Raw genomic sequence first — 25,236 nt, forward strand, 5'->3', positions numbered from 1 at the left:
CATATAAGCTCCGCAACGGTATTTTCTATTTAAATGCTAGGCGCGTGACACGCGACCGCAGGTATACACAGGCCCGGCAACCCTACCCGCGCAGCCTTTGACAGTGCTTTTGGACGAAGGGCGTGACAACAGATCGGATTTCCAGGCGACTCGGGCTGTCGATGGTGAAACTGGAGAATGACCGATGCCCCGTCTCTCTGTCAAAGAACCTTGCAACCGCGCCTCTGGGGAGGGAAGGACCCCGAATCGCGATATCATCTGACACCCATGGAGAGATTTGAGCAAGCCCCACCCCTCCTCTCTCCTCTCCTCCATTTTTATTTTTTTTTTTATTTTTGTGACTGCGATTTTTTTTTTATTGCTGCGAAAAGTGTGAATTGCTTCGTTTTGCTGCTTGGAAGTTGGACCTACATTATTGTTGACGCCCGTAGTTTCGACAACAAACTTTGTCTTTTCGACTAAGTGTCTCGATGAAACGTTGGATGGTCTAAGGCAGGGGTCGGCAACCCGCGGCCTGCAAAAGACAACCCCCCCCCCCCCCACACACACACACACAGGCACACACACTTAAGGACCGGTAGTGTGAAAAGTATAATTGGTGGCAAATGTGGAGTAATGTAACGTATCTTTTTTTCCAAATGGCACACCTGGGGCTCTGTTTATTATTCACGTTCATCTATCGGAAGTGTTGTGCGTCAAAGTGATGCATTGGGAATGGACAATTAACGTATGTCGTATCTGGCCTAAATGTCGTCCGGAATCACGACTTGTACCATGCATCGCCCATTTGTCGCACACAGAGGCTTATTATGGGGCTGCCCAGTACTACACACAACAGCGAGTTTTGCTGTTTTTAATAGCTTCGTAAAAACATCACCGCAAAGCCTTCCTGACCCTGACTGGATGTGCGACTTGGCGTTGTTGTTGGCTGATATCACGCACCACAATTAATGATCGGAACGCAAAATTACAAAGCAAAGAGAATCTCGTGGTAGTATGCTCTTAGATGCAAACGTTTTCGAGCTTAAGCTCGGGGTCTGCCAACACCAGGAATATATATCAACAAATAACCTATATAGTCTTCCTTTGTGGAGAATCTTTATAGGAGTAACAAGCACACTGGTCTATAAAGGGAGTATCAGCATGATTGTGCGTATCTGAACTGCAGGGTCGGAGTCGGATTCTCTGAAATTTGCGAAATACTCAAACGACATCCACATTTTAAAAATTTTGGTCAAGACAGACCTACCTCGGCCATGTTCAGAAGGCTTACGACACAAAATTCGCTGATCAGCTGATCCTTAAACAAATAATAGCTTGTAGCCCGTATTTCCGGCAAACGACTTCGTTAAGTTTTGCTCTGGCCTTCCTGAATCAGTTTTCAAATCTACGAAAGCTTGCAGCAGTTATGATTGCTGTGTTTCTTATATTATGTATACCAGCAAAGTTTTTTTGTTTTTTTTGTGTAGAGGTTGTAAGGTTAATGGTGGGTTTGCAAAGAAACCAATGATCACATAAAAAAGAAAAAAAAAAGATTTACGGTTCTCATTTAGTAGTTTCAATATGAATGTTTACGTCTGGACGAGCAATATTAAATAACAAAACTCCTACTGAGGGCTACGGAGGCTCAGCAACCCTAATTAAGGTATCTGCACCTAAAATTAAAAAAAAAGAAACAAGAGAAAATATTTTTTTAAGCTTAAAGGCGTTTTTTTTTTTTTCTTAATAATATGCAGTTTTTGTGTGTGTTTTTTTCCCGGTTTTTGATCCGTCCCGTTTCGTCCCCATTTTTTGGCGACTCGGCCCGCTGGATCACAAGGTTTCCTACCTCTGGTCTAAGGTTACCTGGAGACGTTTGTAAAGCTTCATCTACGAGCCTAAAAAAAAATCCTACTGGTTTGTTTGTTAAAGTGTATGTCGCAAGTAGATGCCCTTGCACGTTATCTGAAGTCGCGGTCACACTGCCCATACGTCACGCAAGAGGCACGGCGTTTCTTGCAGACATTTGCCCCGAACATGTCTGCAGACAGTTTGCGTGTGTGACCAAGGTGGCAGGGGCGTCTTGCAAGGGACAAACACGCCTCAGACGCTGTATGCATTGCAGACTGTCTATTGTACGATGTATTAACAATGTGTCTGACCGCGGCTTCGTGGACATGCCTTTGGAGGCGCGAATGAATCAGGATAGTTTGTTGACACCTCCTCCGCCCCTCTTTCTTCCTTTCTCGAACGAGGGACAAATAAGAAAAACAAATAAAGAGATACAAATCTTGAAAAAATAAAACAGAGAGGACGAGGACGGGAACAGGACATCTTTCAAAAGATGTCCTTTGAAAGATGTCCTGTTCCCGTCCTCGTCCTCTCTGTTTTATTCTTTCAAGATTTGTATTTATTAACCAACACGCTCGTTTTCAAATGTAAATAAAGAGCCTCCTCTTCCTCCCTTGCAGACAAATCTCAGCTGGAAGAAACGCTGCGGGTGAACGGCAAGGGAAAGAAGATGCGCAAGCCTCGCACCATCTACTCTAGCCTCCAGCTTCAGCAACTCAACAGGAGGTTCCAGCGGACGCAGTACCTGGCACTCCCGGAGCGCGCCGAACTCGCAGCATCCCTCGGTCTCACGCAGACGCAGGTCAGTCAGTGCTTTCTGCATCTCGCTGGCCGACGTCTTGTTGTGACCTGCTTACACTCGCAAGATGCTCTGACAACCCCATACCATAGGTGTCTAATCAACCACAGGCACTATATGGTTCTTTAGCTAGGCGTCTCATCGACTGAAGGTCCTAGATGCTTCTGCAGTTTTATGCCACATGCTTCTCATCGACGACGGGCTCTAGATACTTCTTTATTGAAATGTCATAGGCGTCTCATCGGCCACAGGCCCTAGGTGGTTCCTCAGTTATATGCCATAGGCGTCTCATCGACCAAAGACCCTAGGTGCTTCTTGAACCATATGTCATAGGCGCCTCCTCGACCAGAGGGTGTAGATGCCTCATCAATCGGTGACAAGACATCCTTCAGCAACCCGAAACATTTCAGCAATCACAGAAAACAGATGCATGCCACATGGTCTATAAATGAAGCATGCTTCACCAATCACTCACCGTGGAATATACCATACGTGAACCATGACCTGGGGATTATTTGCTTTACAGGTGCGCCAGAGTCCATTCTTTTTTATACAATTACGTAGCTAATACGCCTTGGTAGACTACAGACCGAAAATACTTTGTCCGACATAGTTCATATACTTCATTGTATCAACCGGCTTCATATCCCATGAGCTCTACGCGCATAATACACACATGCTGATCGAACTAGATAATGACATCACACCTCTTTTCAATGGGGTGCCAGGCATACGTGTCTTCGCGAACTGTGACTTTATGCATGCAATGGGGCGTATATCGTCGTTGCTTGACGGCGTGGGGCTTCCTTGAACAAAAGGAAATTTTCAATACACATACTTTTTTACACACATTTGTAAACCCGTATTCTCCATGTATATGATCCCACCTACAGAAGCGCCACTTGCCTCGGCGGCCTTACCCTTCAGTTTGGCTTTCGCTGTGTGCTGACGTTATTTCTTATTGCACTGGAGGGGAAGCTGTTATATCTTTATCGCGATTTGGTTGCAAGAAATGCGAGTAAAAATGGAAGGGTGCCGACGAGGGCAAACGACAAAGACCATCACATCCTTCCAGCAGACTATGCCCCGACCAACAGCACAAAAAGGTGCAGCGAACTTCCGACGAAAGCAAAACGCCACGCAAGTACCCCCAAAGACAAAACACACACCCAGTCCGCAAGAGAGCGGCGTACACGCCAACTTGGCATTTACTAGCAACGCCACTCATGATAGTTCGAGGCGGCCTCAGACAATGGGTCTCCTCTTCGCATTTCTCAAAGCTATATCCTCCCAGAAAGCTCCTGCGTGCCGCCTGTGCCGCCGCCGCCGGCGCCGACGTCCATTTGTAAAAGCAAAGCAAAGCATGATGCCGGCTTCTTCAAAACCAAACAGCAGCAGACAACACAACTCCCCTCCGCTTGGAAGAACTGGGACGGCCGCCGGCAGAGAGAGAGCGCGCGCTCTGGCCGCAGTAGCCGATCAGCAGAAAGAACTCCTGTCCTGGACTGGACTCTTTTTTCCTGGACTTGGAGTCTGGATGGCAGGAGGCGACGCCGGCCGAAACCCCTTTGAACTCGAGCGGTGGCCATATAAATATAGCTCGTAACGTGTAGGTTTTTGGGGGAGGATAGGGGTCCTTTTCTTCTCTGGGGGAGTTTGGAGGGGAGCTACGGTGATGCCCTCACACGCCATGCTTGCCGCCTGCCCCACGCGGCGGCGGCTTCGCACGCCCCCTCCTCTTCTGACGCGCTGAAAGCGCTCTGTTTTTGTTGTCGGCCGAGGTACCCGGCTTCAGGACGCTTCCAAGACTGAATAATGGGTCTGCTTCTGGGTAGAGAGACGCGCGCGCCGGCGGAAGACCTGCCCTGGAAGGTACGCCGACTACGAGCTCGGGAGGTGTTGCTTTCCTGGGCATCGACTGATGACCTCTGTACGAGATATGGTTTAGTTGTTTTCTTAAGGCTAGACCGGAAAGAAGCCACGCTTCCTCTACTATAAGGTTTCCCAACTCTTATTAGATAATAGCCCTTTTTTTTTTTGCTGTTTAGTTTGTTTTTGTTGTCTTCATTATCTGTGGCTGAATGCGCTTTTCGCCTTCCGTTCTTGGAGACCCTTTTCAAGAGTGTGCGCCACCTAGTAGATGCTGCGCCAATTATCCAAATCCGCCATTTCTTTTTCATTATTTTTTCACGCATTTTGAGCATGTATTGGATACGAGGATTGCATCAGCGTTCAGCGAGTAGTAAGATCCAATCGCGCTGTTCGTGCCCCAGAAATAGCGACCGCCAATTTTGCACGATGAACTTTCGAAAAGGGTATATTGTTTGCCAAAATCGGGTTTTATTATTATTAATTTCCGCATACGACAGGTTTTTTTGTTTCGCTTTAATTTTTTTTATGTTAGCTAATTAAAGGCGAAAATAGTGAACACTAACGTACGAACGACACAGTAAAAAGCAACCAAATATAAACCGTCACCGCGGTTGATTTCGTTGTACACGCGCGTTAAAAAGAAAACGTGCAAACTTGTAATGAATCGCTCTGGGCCGCCCGCAGCAACGGGTCGGCCAACGGAGACCCCGGAGTAACTTGTCTGCATTGGGGATGCCAAACAAGTTTTCTTTTTATATTTCTTTCCCCTTTCCTATCCTCCGTTGCCAGAGAAGAAAGCAGCGCTGGCCTTTTGAGCTAGAGGGACGGGCCAGCGAGCGAGCGAGCGAGCGTTCGCTCGGGGCTTAACACATCAGGGCTAGCCGGCTTGGACGCTTTCCAAACACGCCCTGATGTCCGGTACTCTCGAGACAGGCCCGACGCAGCACCGTCCGTCCGTCCGTCTCGCGGCGGCAGCGGCGAGCCAAGCATCGGAGAGATGAGGCGCCGATAGCTCCGAGGAGTTCGCGTCTGGTTTCCAGGGGATCCGACGCCGGTGTCGAGGAAAGCCGATCCAATACCACCAGAAGACAAGGCCGCGAGGCTTTCCCCCGCATACGTCATCAGATGTAGATCCACGTCGCGACGCCTACGTCAGCATCGCCCTCCAGCGCGTCTTGCAGCTTTTCACAACGAATGCGACGCTAGAGCGCAGCGTCGCCAAGAGAGACGCGTCTGTTGGTTGAGTTTTAGCGTGTTTTCTCCTTGGGACGGGACGGGGGTACGCCGTCAATAACGTCACGCGCAGGCCTTGTCTTCTAGGTAGTACTGGGTAGTGGCTGATCCCGGGGGGAGGCGGGATTCAGCTTGTCCAGCTGATGTCAGAACTTTGCTTCGAGGATAGGCAGGCATGCGTGTTGCCCACGCCGCCGCCGCGTTCACGGGAATGTCTTCTTGCATCGCTTACGCCACGACTTCATGCAACGAGCTAGGATATATAGCGATGCTTGCACGCTGCCAGTTCTTCGCTGCGCCCCCCCCCCCCCCCCCCCCTCCCAAAAAAAAAGTTCTGGAGCGTCTCCTCGCCGAGATCGTTTCGTGTTGGCGGCGAAGTGTGTGCACATCGCATCGTGGTCGAAAGCGAATGGCGACAAACGGGAGTGGTCAAGCAGCTCTTAAATAGTGTCCCAAAGAAGAACACACCTGTCCTGAGTTTGAGTTTATTCGAGACAACCTTGTACACAACTGTCTCGGGTGACATGGCACTCGACTCTCGATGGCCGAATGCAAGAAAGGCGAGTCTCATTCTTGACGTCCTGCAACACAAATTTGGCTTGGTGTCCCCACTCGCAACGCTCATCTTCTATTTTTCTATTGGAGAATACTCTTTCTGGGAATCTCTGGAAAGCCAGATCTGGTCAGATAACCGGCGTCCAGGAACTAATGAATGCTCGGCCCTGCTATGTTAACTTTGAACTGATGCGACACTGCCAGTGACCGTCTCGTCCCGTTTTCTTTTAATTTTGTTCCTCAGATGAAGCGTGTCGTCTCACTAACGCCTTGGTCACACGGCTCATACATTACGCAAAAGACAGACTACATACACCGTTGAAGCGTGTTTCTTCCTTGTATAGAGGTCCTGTTACACAAGGTCATGCCAAACCCTGCAGATATTTTTGAAGCATAGTGCAAACATACTTCGAACATCAAAGTTTGTCTGCAGCAAAGACAGTGTCTTTTGTATTATGTATGAGCAGTGTGTGACTGAGGCCTAAAGGTGTACTCCGCCGATTTCTTTATGGTCCCCGATTTGCTTTAAATTTTGCTAAACTCGCCAAACAACATCGCCAAAATAGTATCCCAAATATTAGGTCAAAATAACTTTTTTTCACGAAGTTATTGAATTTACAATTTTGGTCCTCACCGTATTTTTCAAACTGAAAGTCTCTACTGGCAACAATGAAAAAGTGACGTCATTGGAAGTGCAGGGGTTCACTCTTTGGACTGTAGAATTTGTTCCCAACTGATTTGAAGCAGTTTCATGGTGTCAAATGAATACCTTGGAAGCTCGCTCCAGTCCCCGCGCTCCAGCACGGAACAAATAATTGGTATATTCTATTTTTTAGACTACTCGCCCGACTGGCAAGCTGAACTTCCACTGACGTCACGGCCCTGAAAAGGGCGGGTATATTTGAATGTCTGTTTTTGCATCATTTTCATTTGCCGATTTCGCAATAACTATTATGAATTTCACGATATTAAATAGCATTCCAGAAAGGGTAAAGGCCTGGGAGTCAGAAAATATAGTTAGTTGAGGTAGCTCAAAAATCGGCGGAGTACACCTTTAAAGGTTACCGTTAAAGAGAAGAAAAAAAAAAGAGAGAGAACCTAGCTTCCTCCTGGGGCAGACCGTCGTCGCGTAATTCATCAGGAGACGCGCAGCCCGTTGGACCGCTCCGTCCCTCCGAGCGAAAGCGGAAACCTGGTTGCCTGTTGGCAGGTAGGGCAAGCAGGCTTCGCCGAGTGCCGAGCGGCCAGTTGGCTTCGGGGCGAACGTGAGGCTCCGGAGACGAGCCTGGCCTAGTTGGACCCGTTCGATGGAAACACGCGTCCTTCCTCCGAGAGACGCTTTTGTTTCCTGCGTCAAGCGTTGACGTGCCTCCGGGCCTTGTAGACACCCCCCCCCCCCCTTTCCGAACCCTACGGGGACGTTCGCCAGCGGTCTGGATTGGGGCACTTGTTTACTTTGGCGTCGTCTAAGGTATCAAGAACGGGGCGCTGCGCCAAAAACTGGAGCATTTTTAGAGGTTTCAACGAACGCTGGTGGGAAGTCATCATGCGCCACGAGAAGTCTACCCTAGTTTGACATTCTTCGTCGTGAGGCGTCCGATTACTCGAAGCTCTGTCCGTATTGCATAGAGTAACCAACCAGGATAGGCTAACTTTGCAGGATGGAACTGTTACACCAGATGTAGAATTAATTGAACGATTGAATGCACCCCATTTTCCCCACGTACACACGCAATCTCCGAAGATGTTCAGTGTACGTCTTGGCGCTATTTACTTATTAGCGTGACAGCCTTCATGCGCCTGGCAAATACGACCTGAAGCTGTGGACTGGTAGTGCAGTTTAAGTGGGCTTAAAAACATGCAGTGGTGATACTGCTAGTTGCGTCATGTATTTGTGACCACAACGAAGCTATGCAGGCTTATTATAAACGAGGGAAATATGAAATGGGCAAAGGAGGGTGTAACACACCGTAACATCGGAGTGAGTGAAACCTCTAGAGCCAAAGATGCCAGTCTTTAGTATCACAAACGGCAAAAATGAAGGCAGTTTCATTCCAGTGTCCTGAGTCTCGAGTTAGTTTGTCTACAGACTTAGTTTGGGGTATTGCACAATAGTGTACTGTGCAAGATCCCAAAGAGAGAGACAGAATATTAAGACCCTAGGCGTAGTGTTTCTGAACATGTGTCTTGGCATGTTCACGTAAACTATGTTCATCAAGAACTTTGCAGACTCTGGGGCATAAGGCATAAGTCTGGCCATCTAGTTCCAATCATCGTTAAAAAAAGAAAAAGTCCATAATTTACTCCTTTTCTTTGACCCGCTTTTAATTCCATTTTGTGTGGGGGACGGCGCCAAAAAAGTAATCTAAACAAATAACGATAAAATAAAGCTGTTAGGATGATTGAAAATGTTTCTCGGGACCTCCATTGTCTTCTTCCTTTTTAAAACATCAAATCACTCATGTTTTTGAACTGTGTTAAACAGACTAATTTCAACTTATAAACGGACAAACGGTGAATAATAAAAAAACAAAAAAACATTACAACTATTAGGGATCTTGCTAAATGAGAAATGAAAAATAATAATACACATCGTGTCATTGGCACGCCCGGAGGATTCCCCATTCCAGAACTAATTAATAAACCTCAGTGTGTTCGTTTAATTTCATCCATGTGTACATGCATGTGTATGTGCGTATCTTGTTTTTAGAGCACAAACTAGATGTTCTAAAAATTCAGTGTGTTTATTTGCTCTTGCCCATGGGTATGTGCATATGTACGTATACATATACACTGTAAAACATTTTCACCCCATTTTACGGGCAAAAGTTGCGGGTTCAATATTGCCGGTATGGTTTGCCGTAATCTAGAAACGGGACTGTCTGTAAAACCAAGGCATATAATTCAGTAAAATGACGAAACGTCTGTAGTTCACTTTACAGACAGTTATCCGTTTTCCATTTTACGGGCAAAAGTTGCCGGTTCAATATTGCCGGTATGGTTTGCCGTAATCTAGAAACGGGACCGTCCGTAAAAACAAGGCATATAATTTCGTAGAATGACGGAACGTCTGTAGCCCACATTACGGACAGCTACCCTCGTCACGAATGTACAGTTCGTGACAAAAATAAAGTGATTTTATTTTATTTAAAAAGTAGTAACGGTGGCAAGCAATTTTATTACTTTCAAAAGTAACCCGGTTACTCTTTTGATTGCTCCCTAATAATTGTATTCATACAACTAGAAAATTACCGAGTAATCGATTACAAGTAATTTGAATATTTGTGATGAGTATGGCACAAGTCTGGGTTGGTGTGCTTCTCAACTCTGGTGTCTTATGAGGTAGGAAAAACGAGACGCTCAGCGAAAACTGGAGTGCTTGTGGGTATTTTAACAGACATGAAATTGCGTGCGGGAAATTATCACATGGTGTGACATGCATGCTGCTGACTCTTGCACTCGTCGTCCTCGTGAAGCGAACGACACTCCAAAATTACGTGCCCCGCATGGAGTAGCTAACCAGAATGGTTCATGCTGGGCCATGTCCGCGGGACAGAACTCAGGATGAATTCCATGATTAACTTTCACACACACAGACACAATCTCCAAAAGCTGTCAGGTGAAGCGTCTTGCGCTAGTTTTTCCTCTGCATCTGCGTCTTCCAGCTCCTGGCGAATAAGAGACACGAATCTGCGAACGGGGGGTGGCGGTTACGTGGGCCCGAAAACGAGTGTTGGGGAGTTCCAGTTGCCTCATGTATCAGTAGCAATATCGAAGCTATGCAAGCTTAGTAGAAACCGAGCCACTTTGAAAGAAGCGTGAATCGCGCATGTCTTCAATGCGTCCAAAAACTGCATTTTTCACCGCAGCACTAGTTATGACGAGAGTGTTTTATTTCTCCGGAGGAAACTAGAGAAAAGAAAAATTGTAGACCGCTTGGGTCGTAGTGGTACTAACCGTGCTGCGTTTTGCCCACGCGACCGAGATCAACACCGGCTCTAACTCAGCGGCAACGATGGATAATTTCACTCCGCTCATCGCTCCCCAGCAAAAAGCAGCGCCCGGGAACGACGCATGCGTGCACATCCGCGGCGGCTCGCATCTCCGGAGGCGAGCCCTGCTGCTGCCTCCGAGTTAGCAGCAACGAGCGGGGCAGCGCGTCTCGTTAATGAATGAACTTCGGCGGCCCCGACCGGAGACCCCTCGGGATCAGCCGTGGCCGCCGATGTGGCTTTGGCGGCGGCCAGCGGGGTAATCTGATCCCGCGGGGAGGGAGGTGCTAGGCCCATTTTTCACCGGGCCAGAAGGCCCGAGTCGCCGACGGACGGCGGGGCGAGCCGCGCCGGAGTCGGACGCGGTGCGGCCGATGCCCCGAGGGGCTTCGCGTTTCTCCCTCGACCTGCCCCCCCGAGAACGGGAGACTCTGAGGCGAGAAGTCGAAGGAGTCACAACATATCCAACGAGTCAGAAGATCCAATATTGGACCTCTTTGCTCGGTGGACTTGACTCGCAATTTCACTCGTTGTATCCTCGACTCGTTGGGTCCCTTGACTTGTTGAGCCTCTTAACCCACATTGAATTTCCTGACTCGTGTTCCAACTATCAGGGATCCAATCAGTCACACAACCGAATACTGGACCTCTTGATTTGATCCGTTGACCCATATGGATCCCTTGACTCATGTCCCAAAAAATGCGAGTCAAAATATCCAATACTAGACACCTTAACTCGTTGAACTTTGACCAACATGTATCGCTCGGATCATGTTCCAACAAGTCTAGAGATTCAACGAGCCAACATATTCATATTAGGCCTCTTTTCTCACCGTGTACGTCTTGACACACCGTGGATGTCTTGACTCGTTAAATTTTTTGACTCGTTGGACGTCTAGACTCGTTAGGCATGCATCTTGCCCCGTATTAAATCTCCCGACTCCTATCCAAGAGATCCAATGAGACACAAGATCCAATACTGAACCTCTTATGATGAAAATAATCCCTGGAGAGGGGAACAAAAGGGACAAAGGACAAACACAAATCTCCAAACACAGCTAGGTGACTGGTGAGCGACCGAAAAAATCCGCCTGGTCCGGGTATCGAACCCGGGACTTCTCCATTACAGGTGGAGCGCTCTACCAACTTGTTGGCGTTAGACTGGTCGCAGCTGATAAAACCCGTTTGCTCTACTGACGTCTAACCCCTGGTTAGCTCAGTTGGTAGAGCGCTCCACCTGTAATGGGGAGGTCCCGGGTTCGATACCCGGACCAGGCGGATTTTTTCGGTCGCTCACCAGTCACCTAGCTGTGTTTGGAGATTTGTGTTTGTCCTTTGTCCCTCTTGTTCCCCTTTTCCAGGGATTATTTTCATCATTCTTGTCCAGCTTGCTTGCCCCTTTGCATTTAATTGCTTTATAACTGAACCTCGTACTCGTTGGAGCTTTGACCCAACGTGTATTTCTTGACTTGTTGGATCTGTTGCCTCGTCAGACATTCTGACTCGTTGAACTTTTTGACCCATATTGGATCTCTTGAGTCTTGACTGATGTCACAGGAGATGCTACGAGTCAAAAGACTCAATACAAAGCCTTGTGACTCGGTGGACCTCTTGAATTTAAATGGATGATTTGTGTGGCTGCATCTCTTTGAATCCTTGGATCTTTTGGCCTATATTGGATCTCTTGACTCGTTGGTCCCCTTGACTCATAACCCAACAATTCAGAAGAACAAATGACTCATACTATCTAGTATTGAACCTCTTGGCTCGTTGAACTTCTTGACCAACATTGAATCTCTCGACTTGTATGTTCCAACGAGTCAAGATATCTAACGAGTCAAAATAGTAAATTTAAACCTGTTGACATACTGAACCTCTTGAACGGGTTGATCCGCATTAGATAACTCATATCCTAACAAGTAAAGAAACCGAATCAGTCTATTGAAAGATTCAATATGGACACTTCGACTGGTCATGGGTCCCTTGACTTGTATTTCTTGACCCATATTGGATCTCTGGACTGGACTGTCACGTGACTGACGAATTTCTGGGTTCGTTGGATATTCGTTGACCAGAAGCGAAAAGGGACACAGCTGAGCGGTGCCGGTACTTGTTCGAGTGTGCGGGGATATTGGGCGAGGAAGGGTCGAAATTGCATTCTTTGCACTCGTCTCGTAGCCACTTCATTACGCAAAGATATGTATGGCTAAAAACGCATACACCCATAAAAAAAAGTGTTTCATTGCGTTGAATTAAAGAAGGATATCTAGCGAGACCAGGCGAAAAACCGAAGGTCCCCCAATTTAATTAATCTATAAAACCTTTTGTGTGCGAATACAATCTCCAATATAACAGCACCGTCTTCGTATTAAGCTTCCTCTAAATTATGGGCATTTTGGGCGGGAGAAGTTCGTTGGCCGCTCATTCCTTATCCAAATTGTTTTGTACACGTCTTTGCGCGGTGGTGCAGTACTCATTATTCACCAACGAATCCCATTTTGCAATCACTAAATCACAACATGCAGGTTAAACGTCATAATTAATAATAATCCCATTCATTTATGAGCGTAAGAAGTGGCCCTGAAAGACATCTATACCAGGAATAGCGAAGGCCTTGGAATCTGCCTAAAGGGCACTGAGAAAAAAATTTCTTATATTTGCTTCGTGAACACGAGTATCTGCTCATGACGTGTTGCAATACTCCGTAACAAGCGGTGAAAAATTACTCTCGAGACAGGTGAAACGGTCAGCCTTATTGAGAAATGTGGCTCGGGAAGCTCTTTTTAGGGGGAAAAGTGGTAGGAGGAAAGGTAGAAAAACGAGCTAATTAAGCAAACAGTGAGAGAGCGAGCGCCTCGTAGCTGTCAATACTTTCATCAGCACTAAACGGGTGTACTTAGAAAGCCATTGCAGCAGTCTGTTTAACAAGCTGTGTAATCTTCAACGCGTTCAAAATATTTTTTAACATTGTCTTTTGCTTTTTATATATATATATATATAGCTCGTTCTATGAAATCTTGTTCAACAGTGTAAACGGTGCCAGCATCAAACGAGCAGCTTTCTTGCGTTTCCCACAAACAATATCAAAGTCCCGAAATTTCTCAGTTTTTTTGTTCAGCATCAACCCTGCAAAGAAAAAGAAAAAAGAAAAAAACCTTTTGTGTTTTAATCTTGTAACCAGTAATCGATGCCGTAGATAACTAGCTTTCTCAACCAGAGCAAACCGTATCGACGTTGACACCGACGAGACCACGCGCAGATAAGTCTCTCACGATTCCAAGACATGCAGTTTATTCTTCGCCTCGCCTCGGGGCTCGATACGGACCTCTGCTGGGATGCGATAAAAACTTGTCGTCCAGTGCACGAGTCAAGCCGAGCCGAGCCAACACGCAGTGCGGCCATTTTCTTTTCCTCATTCAACCCGAACGGCCAGCGTCTCGGAGGAAGTACTTCCATCATCAAGATAGGCTCTAATTGCATTCCGACAACTAAGACGATGAGATTGTATCGCTTTCAATTCGTGTTTATACTGAATTTTTTTTATACTTGATTTTTTTATGCGTGATTTTTTATGCGTGACATTTTTGTTTTATGCGTGAGTTTTTTTTTCATCCGTTACTTTTTGTCTTTCTACTTGCTTTTCTTTTGCGTCAGAGAGCTCGCCAGAGACTGACCTCGAAATTTACATGAAGCCCTCGCGGCGCGTTGGGGCCTCCAGCCACGCGATACTTTATCGCGTGCCGTAATCAAAGCACGACACTAAAGAAAAAGAAAAGAGAGAGAGAGAAGGAAAGAGAGAGAGAGAGGTTTGTTAGCCGACTTTTAATCTCAGCCGTGTCGACTCAATAAATCGTACGCTACGCACACGCTTGTAATTGTGCACCGGAACGCGTTGTGACAATTTGTTTTCCGTGTTTAAGTATACGCGTGATATCTATGCCGTATACTCTCGCTGGACCGGGAAACTATAATTGAACGGCTTCAAAAAGATACAAAAAGTAATATAATGATTAAAAAAGGGACTATAATTGGGTTGTTTCGGGGTGACGAGTATATCAGTACTCACTAACAAGCCGCATGATTGTGTTTACGGTATGCATTACGTCGCCCATTATAATCCTTCATCGGATAGAGGGTGATACAATCGTTCCTTTCCGAGCGTTGACGTCGATTCGAAGTATAATGCTTTCCCGTTGAATAACCCGGAGGATGCGTGAGAGCACGAGCACGTTCCGAGTTCTTTGAACGGACGTGTATGTGTGTGTCTGTGTGCCTGTGATATTTTGAACGGTGTAGTGGTGCGACCTTTAAAATAAAGTAAATAAAACAAAAATTTCAGTGCCTTCCTTTTTATGTTCCCCGAACTTTGGATTTCGGATGTCACGCGTCGTGTTACTAAAACATGCGGTCGTTGTACTCAGCTAAAATAAAGAAAAGAAAGGAAGAAATTAATGTCCTAATTTTATTGTTTTATAAACACGTGTTGCGGTATACAGGGTGTTTCACAAAACGTTGGCCGAATTGTTCCTCGAAAAACTACGCACATCACAGCTATTTGATGCATAGTGACACCACCCCGTGTCTTTATGGCACTTTTGTTACGTAGAATCAGAAACTTCGGGCATGTGCTCTGCTCATTGCTTTCTTTCTTATTTTATTTCACATCTCATTTTTTATAGGTTAGGTTAGGTTAATGTCACCTAATCTCGAACGCACGCAATCACATACAGTCAATAATAATTAAATGACGCGGTCCCAAGAAAACAAGACATTATATTCTATATGGGATGGCATCCGCGTAGCGTAAACAACGACTGCTGCTTCTACTACTAATACTAATAATAATATTAGAACTAATACCGATAATTTATGGCTAGCTATTAACATGCATTCGCTTAGACCCGAGTGTCGACGCGTTCTTTTAATCCGTTCAGTCGTCTTCTCCCCCGAGCTCTCTTTACACAGTATACACTTCAGTTACAAAACCGCTAAGCGTTCCTATTATGGCGGATCGTTGAAGGTGAACGCGACAAATAAATCGCGCTAAAACTCTTATTAACATGTATTAATTCGACTTCCGTTATAATGGTTCTTCTTAGGCCCCGACTTGTACGCCTTCCCTCATTCTTTTCCCACGGGAACCAGCCACTGTGTGGACCCAGTCCACCGAAGCCTGCAACCCTTTACTTCCGACGCCACGCCGTGGCGTGCACGTCGTCCCCGAGATGTTGTCATCCACGACTTCGAAGCCCTGAGACGCAAGAAGCTTCTCTCCTTCACGAGACGGACCGGTGTGAATCCAGACCCGCACGCACATACAGCCTATAAAAATACAGCTTGGACACTCATTCCTACAGGCTCGATCAGCCCTGCTCGCTGAAGATATCCCGGACACCACCTACAACCTCGGCACCCTTTGGCCCATCCGGTTACACAACGTAGTGACGTAATGTGTTCACGGCATACGATTGGCTCAGATGGCCCGCAGCCTTCGCCGCGTTCCATCCCAAGTTGTAGAAGAGTGTGTACGGAGGAAACGCCGGCGGGCATGCATGGCCACGGGCGGAGGGAGCCCGCATGCCTGGAGACGGTGGTGCAACGGAGCGAAGCCCGCAGCTCGCCAGCCGTCCCTGGAAGCCCGCTGACACAGTTTGCTTTCAGAGTCAGTCATCCGAATTTAGTTTTTCATCGCTTCACGGATGGCGGAGTCGCAGACTTTCTCTCACTGGCAGCATGTCCGCTGCCGCCGGCCCTCCTCGCCACGTTCAAGACGGAATGATCCTCTGGCTTCAATAGGAAAAAACCGCTCGAAGCAAGGGAGACAGGCGTACGTTTCTGGTTGGGGTTAGAGAAGTAAGTGCCTGTCGGGTGCGTGGAGTCGACTCTAGACGATGAAAATAAAACAATGCATGGCGTTGCGATTCACTATATAGCTGAAGGCGACGATGAGGAGAAAATCGAAAGAATCGGTTCACAGGGTGGACTATATGGACGCGGCACGGGTTCAGAAAGTTTTAGAAGTCGTTACTGGGGCGATAAACAACGAACAGTGCTTGCAGTCACGTTAGGTATACACCTCTGTCAGCAACCTTATTTTCGCTCGAGCGTCACCAACTGACTTTTAAAAGGACATGCTTGTAAACATAAAGGAACTGCATAAGGTTCCTCTAGTCACCGAGAAAGTACTCTGGATCTTGGTTTGCCGGGGTACTAAAGTTGGTCCTTGTTGCATTTGCGACGCGAGGCTTTTAATTTCGGAGTCTCTGTTTGGCTCGATTCTTTTTGTCAAAATCCTCAAATGAATCTGTTTTCCATGTATGTTTATTCGTTTTCAAGCACAGAACGATGCCCATTTGCATCATCTTATTTCCACCTGGTGTTACCAGCTGTGTTGTCTGCCACACCTGCCTCCGTCGTTCCGACCTTTAGTGCAGGATTTTGTGGCAGTATATCGCTTTCCAGTGACGAAATTTCCCTTGCTTTGCAAAAAAGTTAAATTTTGTAGAGTATTTGACTCGTCCAACGTCAAAACTTTCAGTAACCACGGCCTCCAAAAATTGCAATCCTATAGCCACTACGTTCCTTGACTTTTTCCGCACATTTCGCAGAGTCCACTTCGAACGGCAGGCTTGGAAAACAAATGCATACATTTACGCACAAATTGGTTGGAGGAATGTATAGAGGTTGGCCACTGCAATATCTCAATGGCGTCGCAAGTGGTACTCTCACTGACGACCATTTTGCTGACTATAAGCAAAGATGGCGAACTTATGACTCCAACTTACCACATAAATTATGTTATTTATTACTGATAAATGTAAACTAAATAAACTTGTACACAGAAAGAAAAAAAGAAAGACAAAAAAGGAAACGTTAACAGAACTTGAAAACCGTTCAAAACCATGCCCGCCCACAAAATGGCTATTTTCTCCTCTAAACGACTCAAATAAAACGCTAAATTGGAAACACTGATAAGCAGGGTACGGCTTGACATGGCTGGACATGGCAATAGAGAGAGTTTATTGAAACGCTTCGCATCTCGTGGAGGACATATCGTAAGTAAAACGAAAGGCAATGGTAGAACACGAGGGATTTTAACTATTTAGGCATGAGGTTCGTGTACACTCTAAACAAAATCTGGTCGTAGAAAAACCCTTAAGGGTTAAACTTGGATTGAGCGCGTTGGTAATATGACTCTTTTGTATATACCTTAAGGGTTCTTCGCTTGTCTATATTTTGCACCACAGAACAGTTATATTAAGCACCTTCTGAAAAGGTTCTTTGTGATAAACCTAAAAGGGGTCTTTTAAGCTCCTTTCTTGATGCGAAATAGTTTTCATCGCTTAGTTGCCTTTCTAGTACGCCAGGGGACGATAGTGCTTGAGGCGAAACCGTTCTTCACGAGCTGAAAGAGTTTTTGAGCGTTAAGAAACCTTTCAAAAACTAAGTTTTTTTTTTTTGTTTTTTTTTTTAGGGGGTAGACGTTTGGTAGGGAGTTACGGTTTTTGAGTAGAAGGTAAGCACGTTGGTTGCAATGAGACGTTACTGAAAGTATAGACACAAGGACGGACAAAATGACACACCTTTTGCCGTTTTGTTTATCCTTCTGTTTTTACTTTAGAAGATGTCCAAGGATTTTGCTTGCGTCACTTTGGATAAACCAGGGCTCAGGCTTCAGGTGACTGCCGTGGTCTAATAAAACTTTCTCTCGTTTTATCCGTCTGTTTTTCTTATAACGTTAATGTTGTCCTTAGATTAGCTTCTAGAGTACTTTTGTTTGCATCGAGCGCGGTGTACGGGATCTCTCCGATTCGTTACAACCGCTTTCAGTTTTGTATGAGCTGCCGACTCGACCAGGCGGGACCAAGCGAGTGTTCCGCGTGTTGTTATTGCCGCGTTCTCGGTGTTGCGTTTTTTTTTTTTTTTGTGTGTGTGTTTTGTTACTCTGTCGCCGAGCCTCGTGGTGCCGTTGCGAACAGGGGCCTAGCACGGCGTTGCGTAACTGTCCTAGACTGTCGCGCCTTGGCGCGGCCGCGCTGCCAGCGGGACCGGAAAATGCGAGGGGACCTCGGCAGGGGACACCGCCGCTTTGTACGCGTAGAGAATTTGCCAACTTTCGAACGTTGAGAAACACACTTTGTATAAAGTGATCTATTTCGTAATTTATAAAATGATTACCAATGTAAACAGAATCTAAATTATATAAAATTTTAACGCTTTCGTTAGTTTATAATGTGAAACAACGATACGACAATAAGTTCCGACTATAAACTCGAGGACTCCCATCAGCATAGTTGGGCGACACAATATATTCACGAAAGCGCCGGCCGTAGCCTTCAAAATGACGGATTGCATGCATTCGGTGTCCATAAGAACGCGGCGTGACACCGCAAACTCTCAAACATCTTTCACTCCGTTCATTAAAAACCTTCGCGAACCTTTTTGGGTCCCACTAAGTGACTGAACAACAAACATTTTTTTCCCAGACGTGCCGGATACTATTGTTAAACGACTTTTATATTTCTTTTTCTTTTACGCTTTATTTTTATCAACATGTCAAGCAAAATGACACGTTTCTGAACACATATGCCGTGGTTATACTCTGCTGATACATCATACATAGAACCGTCTGCAGCCATGCTCCAAGCACAGAAATGTATGAAGCAAACGCGTTTTGAACATACTTCAGGAGTCTACTCGCTTTAACTTCGTTCGTCGTACCACTGAATCGCCTCCTTTCGTCACCTGCGTGGGTAGGGGGCAGCGTGATCACGTGGCAAAATATGGGCGTATGACTGGTCCAACGAACACGCTTTCACCGAACTGTCAGCTTAGGGGTGAACGTATGGTTATGGCGGTGAAGACTGCATGGCTCGCACAAAAACTTGTTTTCGATATGTCGCCTGCCAGACGACGTTCGGTGTATCGTCACCGTACACGGTCAGCTGCGACATAAAGCAAACGCACCGTCATCGCCAGCGCTGTCGTCTACTACAGATACCTCCACGAACTCAAAGTACAAACTTTTGCTGCGCCGCATACCAGTGACAAAGTCCCGGAAGTTTGATTGGTCGAGTGATGGATCGTGTTTACGCGGAGTCTCATCCTTCCCGACGGCGGGGTCTGAACCGCAGTTAGAACCATAAACTCTGTTACAGCGAAATCTGTATCCTCGTATACACTCTGTATCGTTTCTGAAATCCGGCGGAAACTGGGTTCACGTTGACGTGCTCAAGCGAGGTGTTTATGACACACTGCAGAAACCAACAACCAGCACTTATCGCCGACAAGAAGAAAAAAAAAATTGCCTGGCTTAGACATTTCGTCAAATGCAACGAAATTTCGATAGGACTTGATGGTATTTTTAACGAGCAGCGCCGTGGTCGGCATGTAGCGGAGGTAATTTCCCGCCAAAAAGTAAGCGGGGAAATTGTGACGTCACGTCACGTGAGACCATGACGCCACGTGCGGTTGTGCTGAGGCCAACGCAAGCAAAAACGGTCCGTGGAGGGTTTCCCATAAGAGGCTACCACTTTAATATAACTCTTCCCTAACTCTATCTGACCTTCAGTGCCAGCAGTCTCTCCCGCTTGTTCAAAGACCTGCTGTTTTTTTGTCACCCGTTGCTAAAGTTGAAGCCCATAAACGTTGTTGACACAGGTATATCTGCGATGTCGGAGTGTATTTTTTGTCTTTCTTTATTTTCAGTAACATTTTTTTAAAGTGAAATTTATGTTGTAAATACCAAGCAGGACACCTGGGATCTCACCGTGTCCATGGCATTCCGTCTTCGGCACTATAAACAGCTGCCTTGCCATCTCTGAAAACGTTCTGCCGTCACCAGATGCCAACTGCAACGAATTTCCCTCTGTCGCTCTGGAGTTTTTGTTGGTTTCTTTCTTTCTCCTCAGTAGCAAGGTGTTATATAATTCTGGTGGCGGACTGTGATGGTGGTCTTGCGGATGAAACCCGAAAATAGCTCACCGAGGGCGCAAATTTGACTCATTAAGGTTTATGGCGGGATGTGGCTATACTGCGTGGCAAACGATAGGATCTGTCTGCCCCTTAATTACGAGATGGCGAAGCAATTAGTTGATGCTTGAATTTTTACGTCGCAAGGGCAACTATATATGGGCCGAAGAACTTGAAAATAAAACGGGAAGCAATTAGACTCGCAAATATCCTCGGTGGAAGGCAGACTTGTCTTTGGGGGAAGCCATGTACACAGTAGCCTGAGGTTTAACCATGGGAAACTAATTGTACATGCACTGTGTACGTGACTGTGTTTCTAGATGGGGCTGAAGGAGTATTAAAACGGAAACGAAGATTGCAGACTGTGTCGGGTGGTCGGGCTGTATCTGGGTTGTGTTGTCTTGAAAAGGATTGTCTTTGATTCGTCGAAATACAGACCCAGATCTGTTTTGTTGACCTAATATTTGTTGTGTCACCCTAAACTAAAAATGTTTTCCTTAAAAAAAACGAAAAGCTATGTATGTCGATTTATTATTAAGAAAATATTGACCCAACAAGCCTTACGAGAAAGGGGGGGGGGGGCGGTTGCCCCCCCCCCTTTTTTTTTCTTTTTTCTCTAAATGCGCCCATTCTACAACTCTAATAAATGCACCAGGGTTTTCTTTCCAAGTTAAACGTTTCTTAAAGTTGCCAGAATTTTACTGAAACTTATTAGTTAAAGTTCTATAGACACTTCTGAAATCCCTGTGCGTTTGCCTTTGGCTTGTCCCTCTTGCAGCCGTATTAACGTTCCCACGATCGCATGTCTGCTACTCGTTTCTCTCTATTCATCCCGCCTCTTGGTACGTGCGCGGCGACAAACCGAGCACAGATGCAACGACCGATCGGCAGGGGCATCGCGTGTGGCGCGGGCGTGCTCGCCGCTTCCAACACGCGCTGGCGACGCCGGCAGCATCCGTAATCTCGATCGGAGGGGGTCGCCTCCTAGTTGACAAAAAGCCCACAAAGAAACGTAGAGAAGAGCCCCGAGAGACATTCGGCACACGATAGCTCCTCCTCTTGGAAGCCGCCAAGCCAGTGGCAGGACGACTGGCGAAATCGATACAGGCGTTCGTCGTGCCGCTCGCGGGGGAGGGTCTCTCTCGAGAACGTCGCTCTCCAGCAGTCGAACTCGCTCCGTGGGAGGCCTCCCGCTGCGATTCCCGACAGCTCGCCCCGACAGATTCCTCCCCGGGGTGCTAGCGGCAGAACCGCTCCATCAGCCTTTTGGCGCCTCGTCTGCTTCTCCTCGCTCGTTGCCGTTTGGCTTTGGCTCGGCTTCTTTGTTGGCTCGGTTGTGTCGGCTTGGCTGTCGAGCTCGCCGCGGGGGACTGGCACCCCGCCTGGTGGCTCGGTGTCGACGGCTACCGCCAACACCGGTGACGGGGCACGTGGCGGTTTTTGGGAGGTCCTGGTTGGACAGGGAAGCGTGTCTAGGAGAGCCACGCAGGTATGGGACGGGACTTCCTTCGCTTGCCTTGATTCCTGCGATTTCGTAGGGTGACTTCTTGCTGGTGTGGTACGCAAGCATCTAGAAGCCCCGCCTTCAGCGCAAGCTTTCTGCCCTTGTTAACCCAAGTGTGAACGCGCAGGTGGGCGCAACCAAAACACTGTGGAAGGCCAGCGAGCTCGCTCTGGAAGGCGGGGCTTCTAGTCGCAGCTTAAGGGTGAACGGAATATAAGCAGTCATGGGAGCATCATGCACCCATGACTGCACTGTACTCAGTTCACCCTTAAGCTGACCGTGCATCCGTTCTCTCATATTTACGATGAGGTGAGGTTTAAAAAAAAAGGCACTACAGCCGAAGACTCCTAGTGGCCTGTATGGGACTAAATCAATCATAGAAAGCAACTGAGGAACGTGATCGACAAAGGTCACCTCAACACAATTCCCCTCACAAACATTTTTTTTTGTATACACCTACATAAGCTTCAATTAAAAAAAAAGTTTCGTGTACAACGAAAGTGCTTACTGGGTACGTCAGTTACACTGACGTCCCCTCAACTGCATGCCATTAAGGGGGCCTTGCTGCTGAGTGCGAAACTTTTGCAGCGTATTCGTTGCGCATCTCTGAAAAACAATATTTTTTTTCTTGGGAAAAACAAAAATAAGTGCCCACCAGTAAGGTGCACTGACATCACGTGCAACCCAAGTATAGTGCAGGACTTTGCACTTCTTGGTTTCATACACAGCCAAGAAGTTTCATAATATTTTCTTAGGGAAACGCCCCAAGGTGGAAAGAATTCACGCCAGAATAAACTGACTTCCACCCGAGATTAAATGTATCTCGCGCACTCTAAGCGGCTGGCGTGTCACTGAGAAAATTTCCCAAGTACGGGAGGATTTCTTCAGCGGCACAAGAGTCGTCTGTACTTCGTTTAAGCTTAAGTCCAGATGCAGCCGACGCTACGATGTAATGGAACCAATCAAACAGCGTCAAAAGCTCAAGTCACTAGGCCTTCCCCATCATGGCCGACCGAGCGACGATAGAACACGTACAGAGACACAACGAACACCATGATGATGTCCGTCATGTTTCTGTACGTCAAGGACGCATGGCTCCAACTGAACACCGTTCTTGCGGCTACACTTCAGGCATCGGGCAAATGATACCCCTTCAGGCAAGTCCGACTGCCGCGCCACCAACCGGAGCGAGTCGTCGAAGCCCATAGAACATTCCGCGAGCCTCCCTTTCACATTGGACACACACCTTGAGCACAAGGTGTCTCTCGGAGCCTCGTCCCCAGCGCGCGGTAAATGCGTCCGCGTGGCCAGTGCCCGAGGCCCGCCGGTGTGCCCTGGAGGTTTGTTCGCCTTGCCGCGTGCGCCGCGCATTCTCGCGCATATACGTAGAGCGCCGAGAGTTGGCGTGCCAAGAGACCATCGAGGTGTTCACGGGCCGAGCGAGAGGAAAAAGCGCGATCGATAAGAGAGCAGCGCCAATTCCGGCACCACGCGTCTTGGGCGCCCCCCTCGCCTCGCTCTCCGCAAATTAGCATAATGAGCCGCCATCTTTGATGACGTAGTTGGACGGCGGCGCGCCCAAGAGTGAACAAAAAGGTGAAACGCACGAGGAAAAAAACGAAACAAGAGCATCAAAAAGAAGGTATAGAAAGTAGATGAAAGCAAAAGTACCGAGATGGGAGTCTGGCATGCACCTTCCGTGCCGGGTTCGGCTTTATTTTTCCTTTTCATTTCTTTTTTCTTGATCTTACATAGTGTTTTATGCCTTATAATTTTATTTTTGTTCGTTTATTCTGTCCATTTTATCTTTTCTCCTCCTACCTGCGCTTTAAAAAAGGTTAATGAAGAACGTAAGGTATAAAATCTGCGAAACCAATAACATTAAAAAAAAAGCGAAAAAGCAAAAAAAGATTACACTTTTTTTTTTTTTAACGTTCGAAAGGACTCCTAGGGAAATTTGAAGCATTTGCATTGTCTTGCCTAACACCCCCCCCCCTTTTTTTCTTCTTTTTTTTTCTTTCTTTCTTTTTAAATTTTTTCCAAGGTAATTTTTTTTCCTGGAACACCGGTGGCGTGAGATTTGTCGCATCAATTTTTTTTTCTTTCTCGCTCCAGGTTTATCTTGCTTCTTCCTGTTACAGCGCGTGAAGGACTACGTTAAGTTAACGCTTTATCACGTAACTAATATTAACATTTTAATATTGAAATCGTACTTAATAAAACAACAACGAAAAAAAAAAAGACCACATGCGTGTGAGACAGGTAGCCTGCGCTATTCCAATAAACATAATCGGTTTTACACGTACACACGTATGTGACATACGCAACTCCGCCCGTTGAGCCATATTTCTGTCTTCGACGTTTGAGCGTAATGCTTCCACATTCCGTCTTTATCAAGTGATGGATGAAGGTGGATGGCTGAATACGGCTGCACCTTGCAAACCGGGCGGTGGCTTGCGCCACTTAGCGAGGGTTTCTAACGACAATGCCTAATACCTCTCTAAGCGAGCTCGCATATATTAGAGTGGTTAGAGTCGAACGCTGAGGCCAAGCAATCGTAAGTGCCATTCGTCTCTAAGGTGTTGCTCTTTGCGCGATGCTATCGTGTATACCTTCCAGAAGCTTCAAAACGAACAGGGCCGTTTTGAACCATCCTCTCCGCGTTGAGAAGCTTTGTCAGCCTCGAAGCATGCCCTTACGACGGCGGTATTCTGAATGAGGCAAACTGCCTTGGTTAGAACCACGCTATCTGATATATGACGTTTAGGCACACAATAGTACAGAAACGTCCTTCTGACAACCTTACGAATGACGATGATGAACCTTAGAGAAGGGGAACAAGGGGGACAAAGGGCAAACACATATCTCCAAACCCCTGGTTCGATACCAGGACCAGGAGAATTTATTCGGTCGCGCACCAGTCACCTAGCTATGTTTGGAGATTGGTGTTTGTTCTTTGTCCCTCTTGTTCCCCTTCTCCAGGGATTATTATCGTCATTCTTGTCCAGCTCGCTGGCACCTTTGCTTTAATTGCATTATTATAATTTCTCGAAGGTTGCTCGTTGATTGGATCTAGTGAACGATGCAAGACCCGCTGTCTATAGTTATATAAGAACCGGAAACGCCTATTAACTTTTTATATACGTATACTATACAGACGGAAGCATGTTGCAACCCAGGTTTCTCAGATTCTCTCCTCACAGCTTTTGACTATTCAGCTCTACAATGATATCGTTCGATCTGAAGCCCCATGAGCAAAGACACACGGTAATATTTTTTGAGTGCAGAATGAAGTCCCTATACACCCATGCAGGCGCGTAGCCACGATCTTGTTTCGGGGGGGAGGGGGGGGGGGGGGGGGGGCACCCATGATAAAATGCTGTATGAGGGGGAGGGGGGAGAGGAGGTCCCAGCAAAATGGAAGATTTCGGGGACGGGGGAGCAAAGCCGGGCCCCACGGGCCCCCCCCCCCCCCCCCC

At 46.9% G+C, this 25,236-nt stretch overlaps 1 protein-coding gene across 1 annotated transcript in view; it reads left to right on the forward strand.

The window, feature by feature from the left end:
• Positions 1 to 2,446: 2,446 nt before the first annotated feature.
• The window catches only part of LOC8034783 (homeotic protein distal-less), a 69,418-nt gene continuing 46,628 nt past the window's right edge, over positions 2,447 to 25,236 (forward strand). The window contains exon 1 of the mRNA XM_042293267.1: positions 2,447 to 2,632. Coding sequence (XP_042149201.1) covers positions 2,501 to 2,632 — 132 coding nt within the window. The 5' untranslated portion in view covers positions 2,447 to 2,500. The remainder of the gene's footprint in view (positions 2,633 to 25,236) is intronic.

Source organism: Ixodes scapularis, unplaced genomic scaffold (genome assembly GCF_016920785.2).
Source record: "Ixodes scapularis isolate PalLabHiFi unplaced genomic scaffold, ASM1692078v2 PGA_scaffold4__175_contigs__length_147842914, whole genome shotgun sequence".
Lineage (NCBI taxonomy): Eukaryota > Metazoa > Arthropoda > Arachnida > Ixodida > Ixodidae > Ixodes > Ixodes scapularis.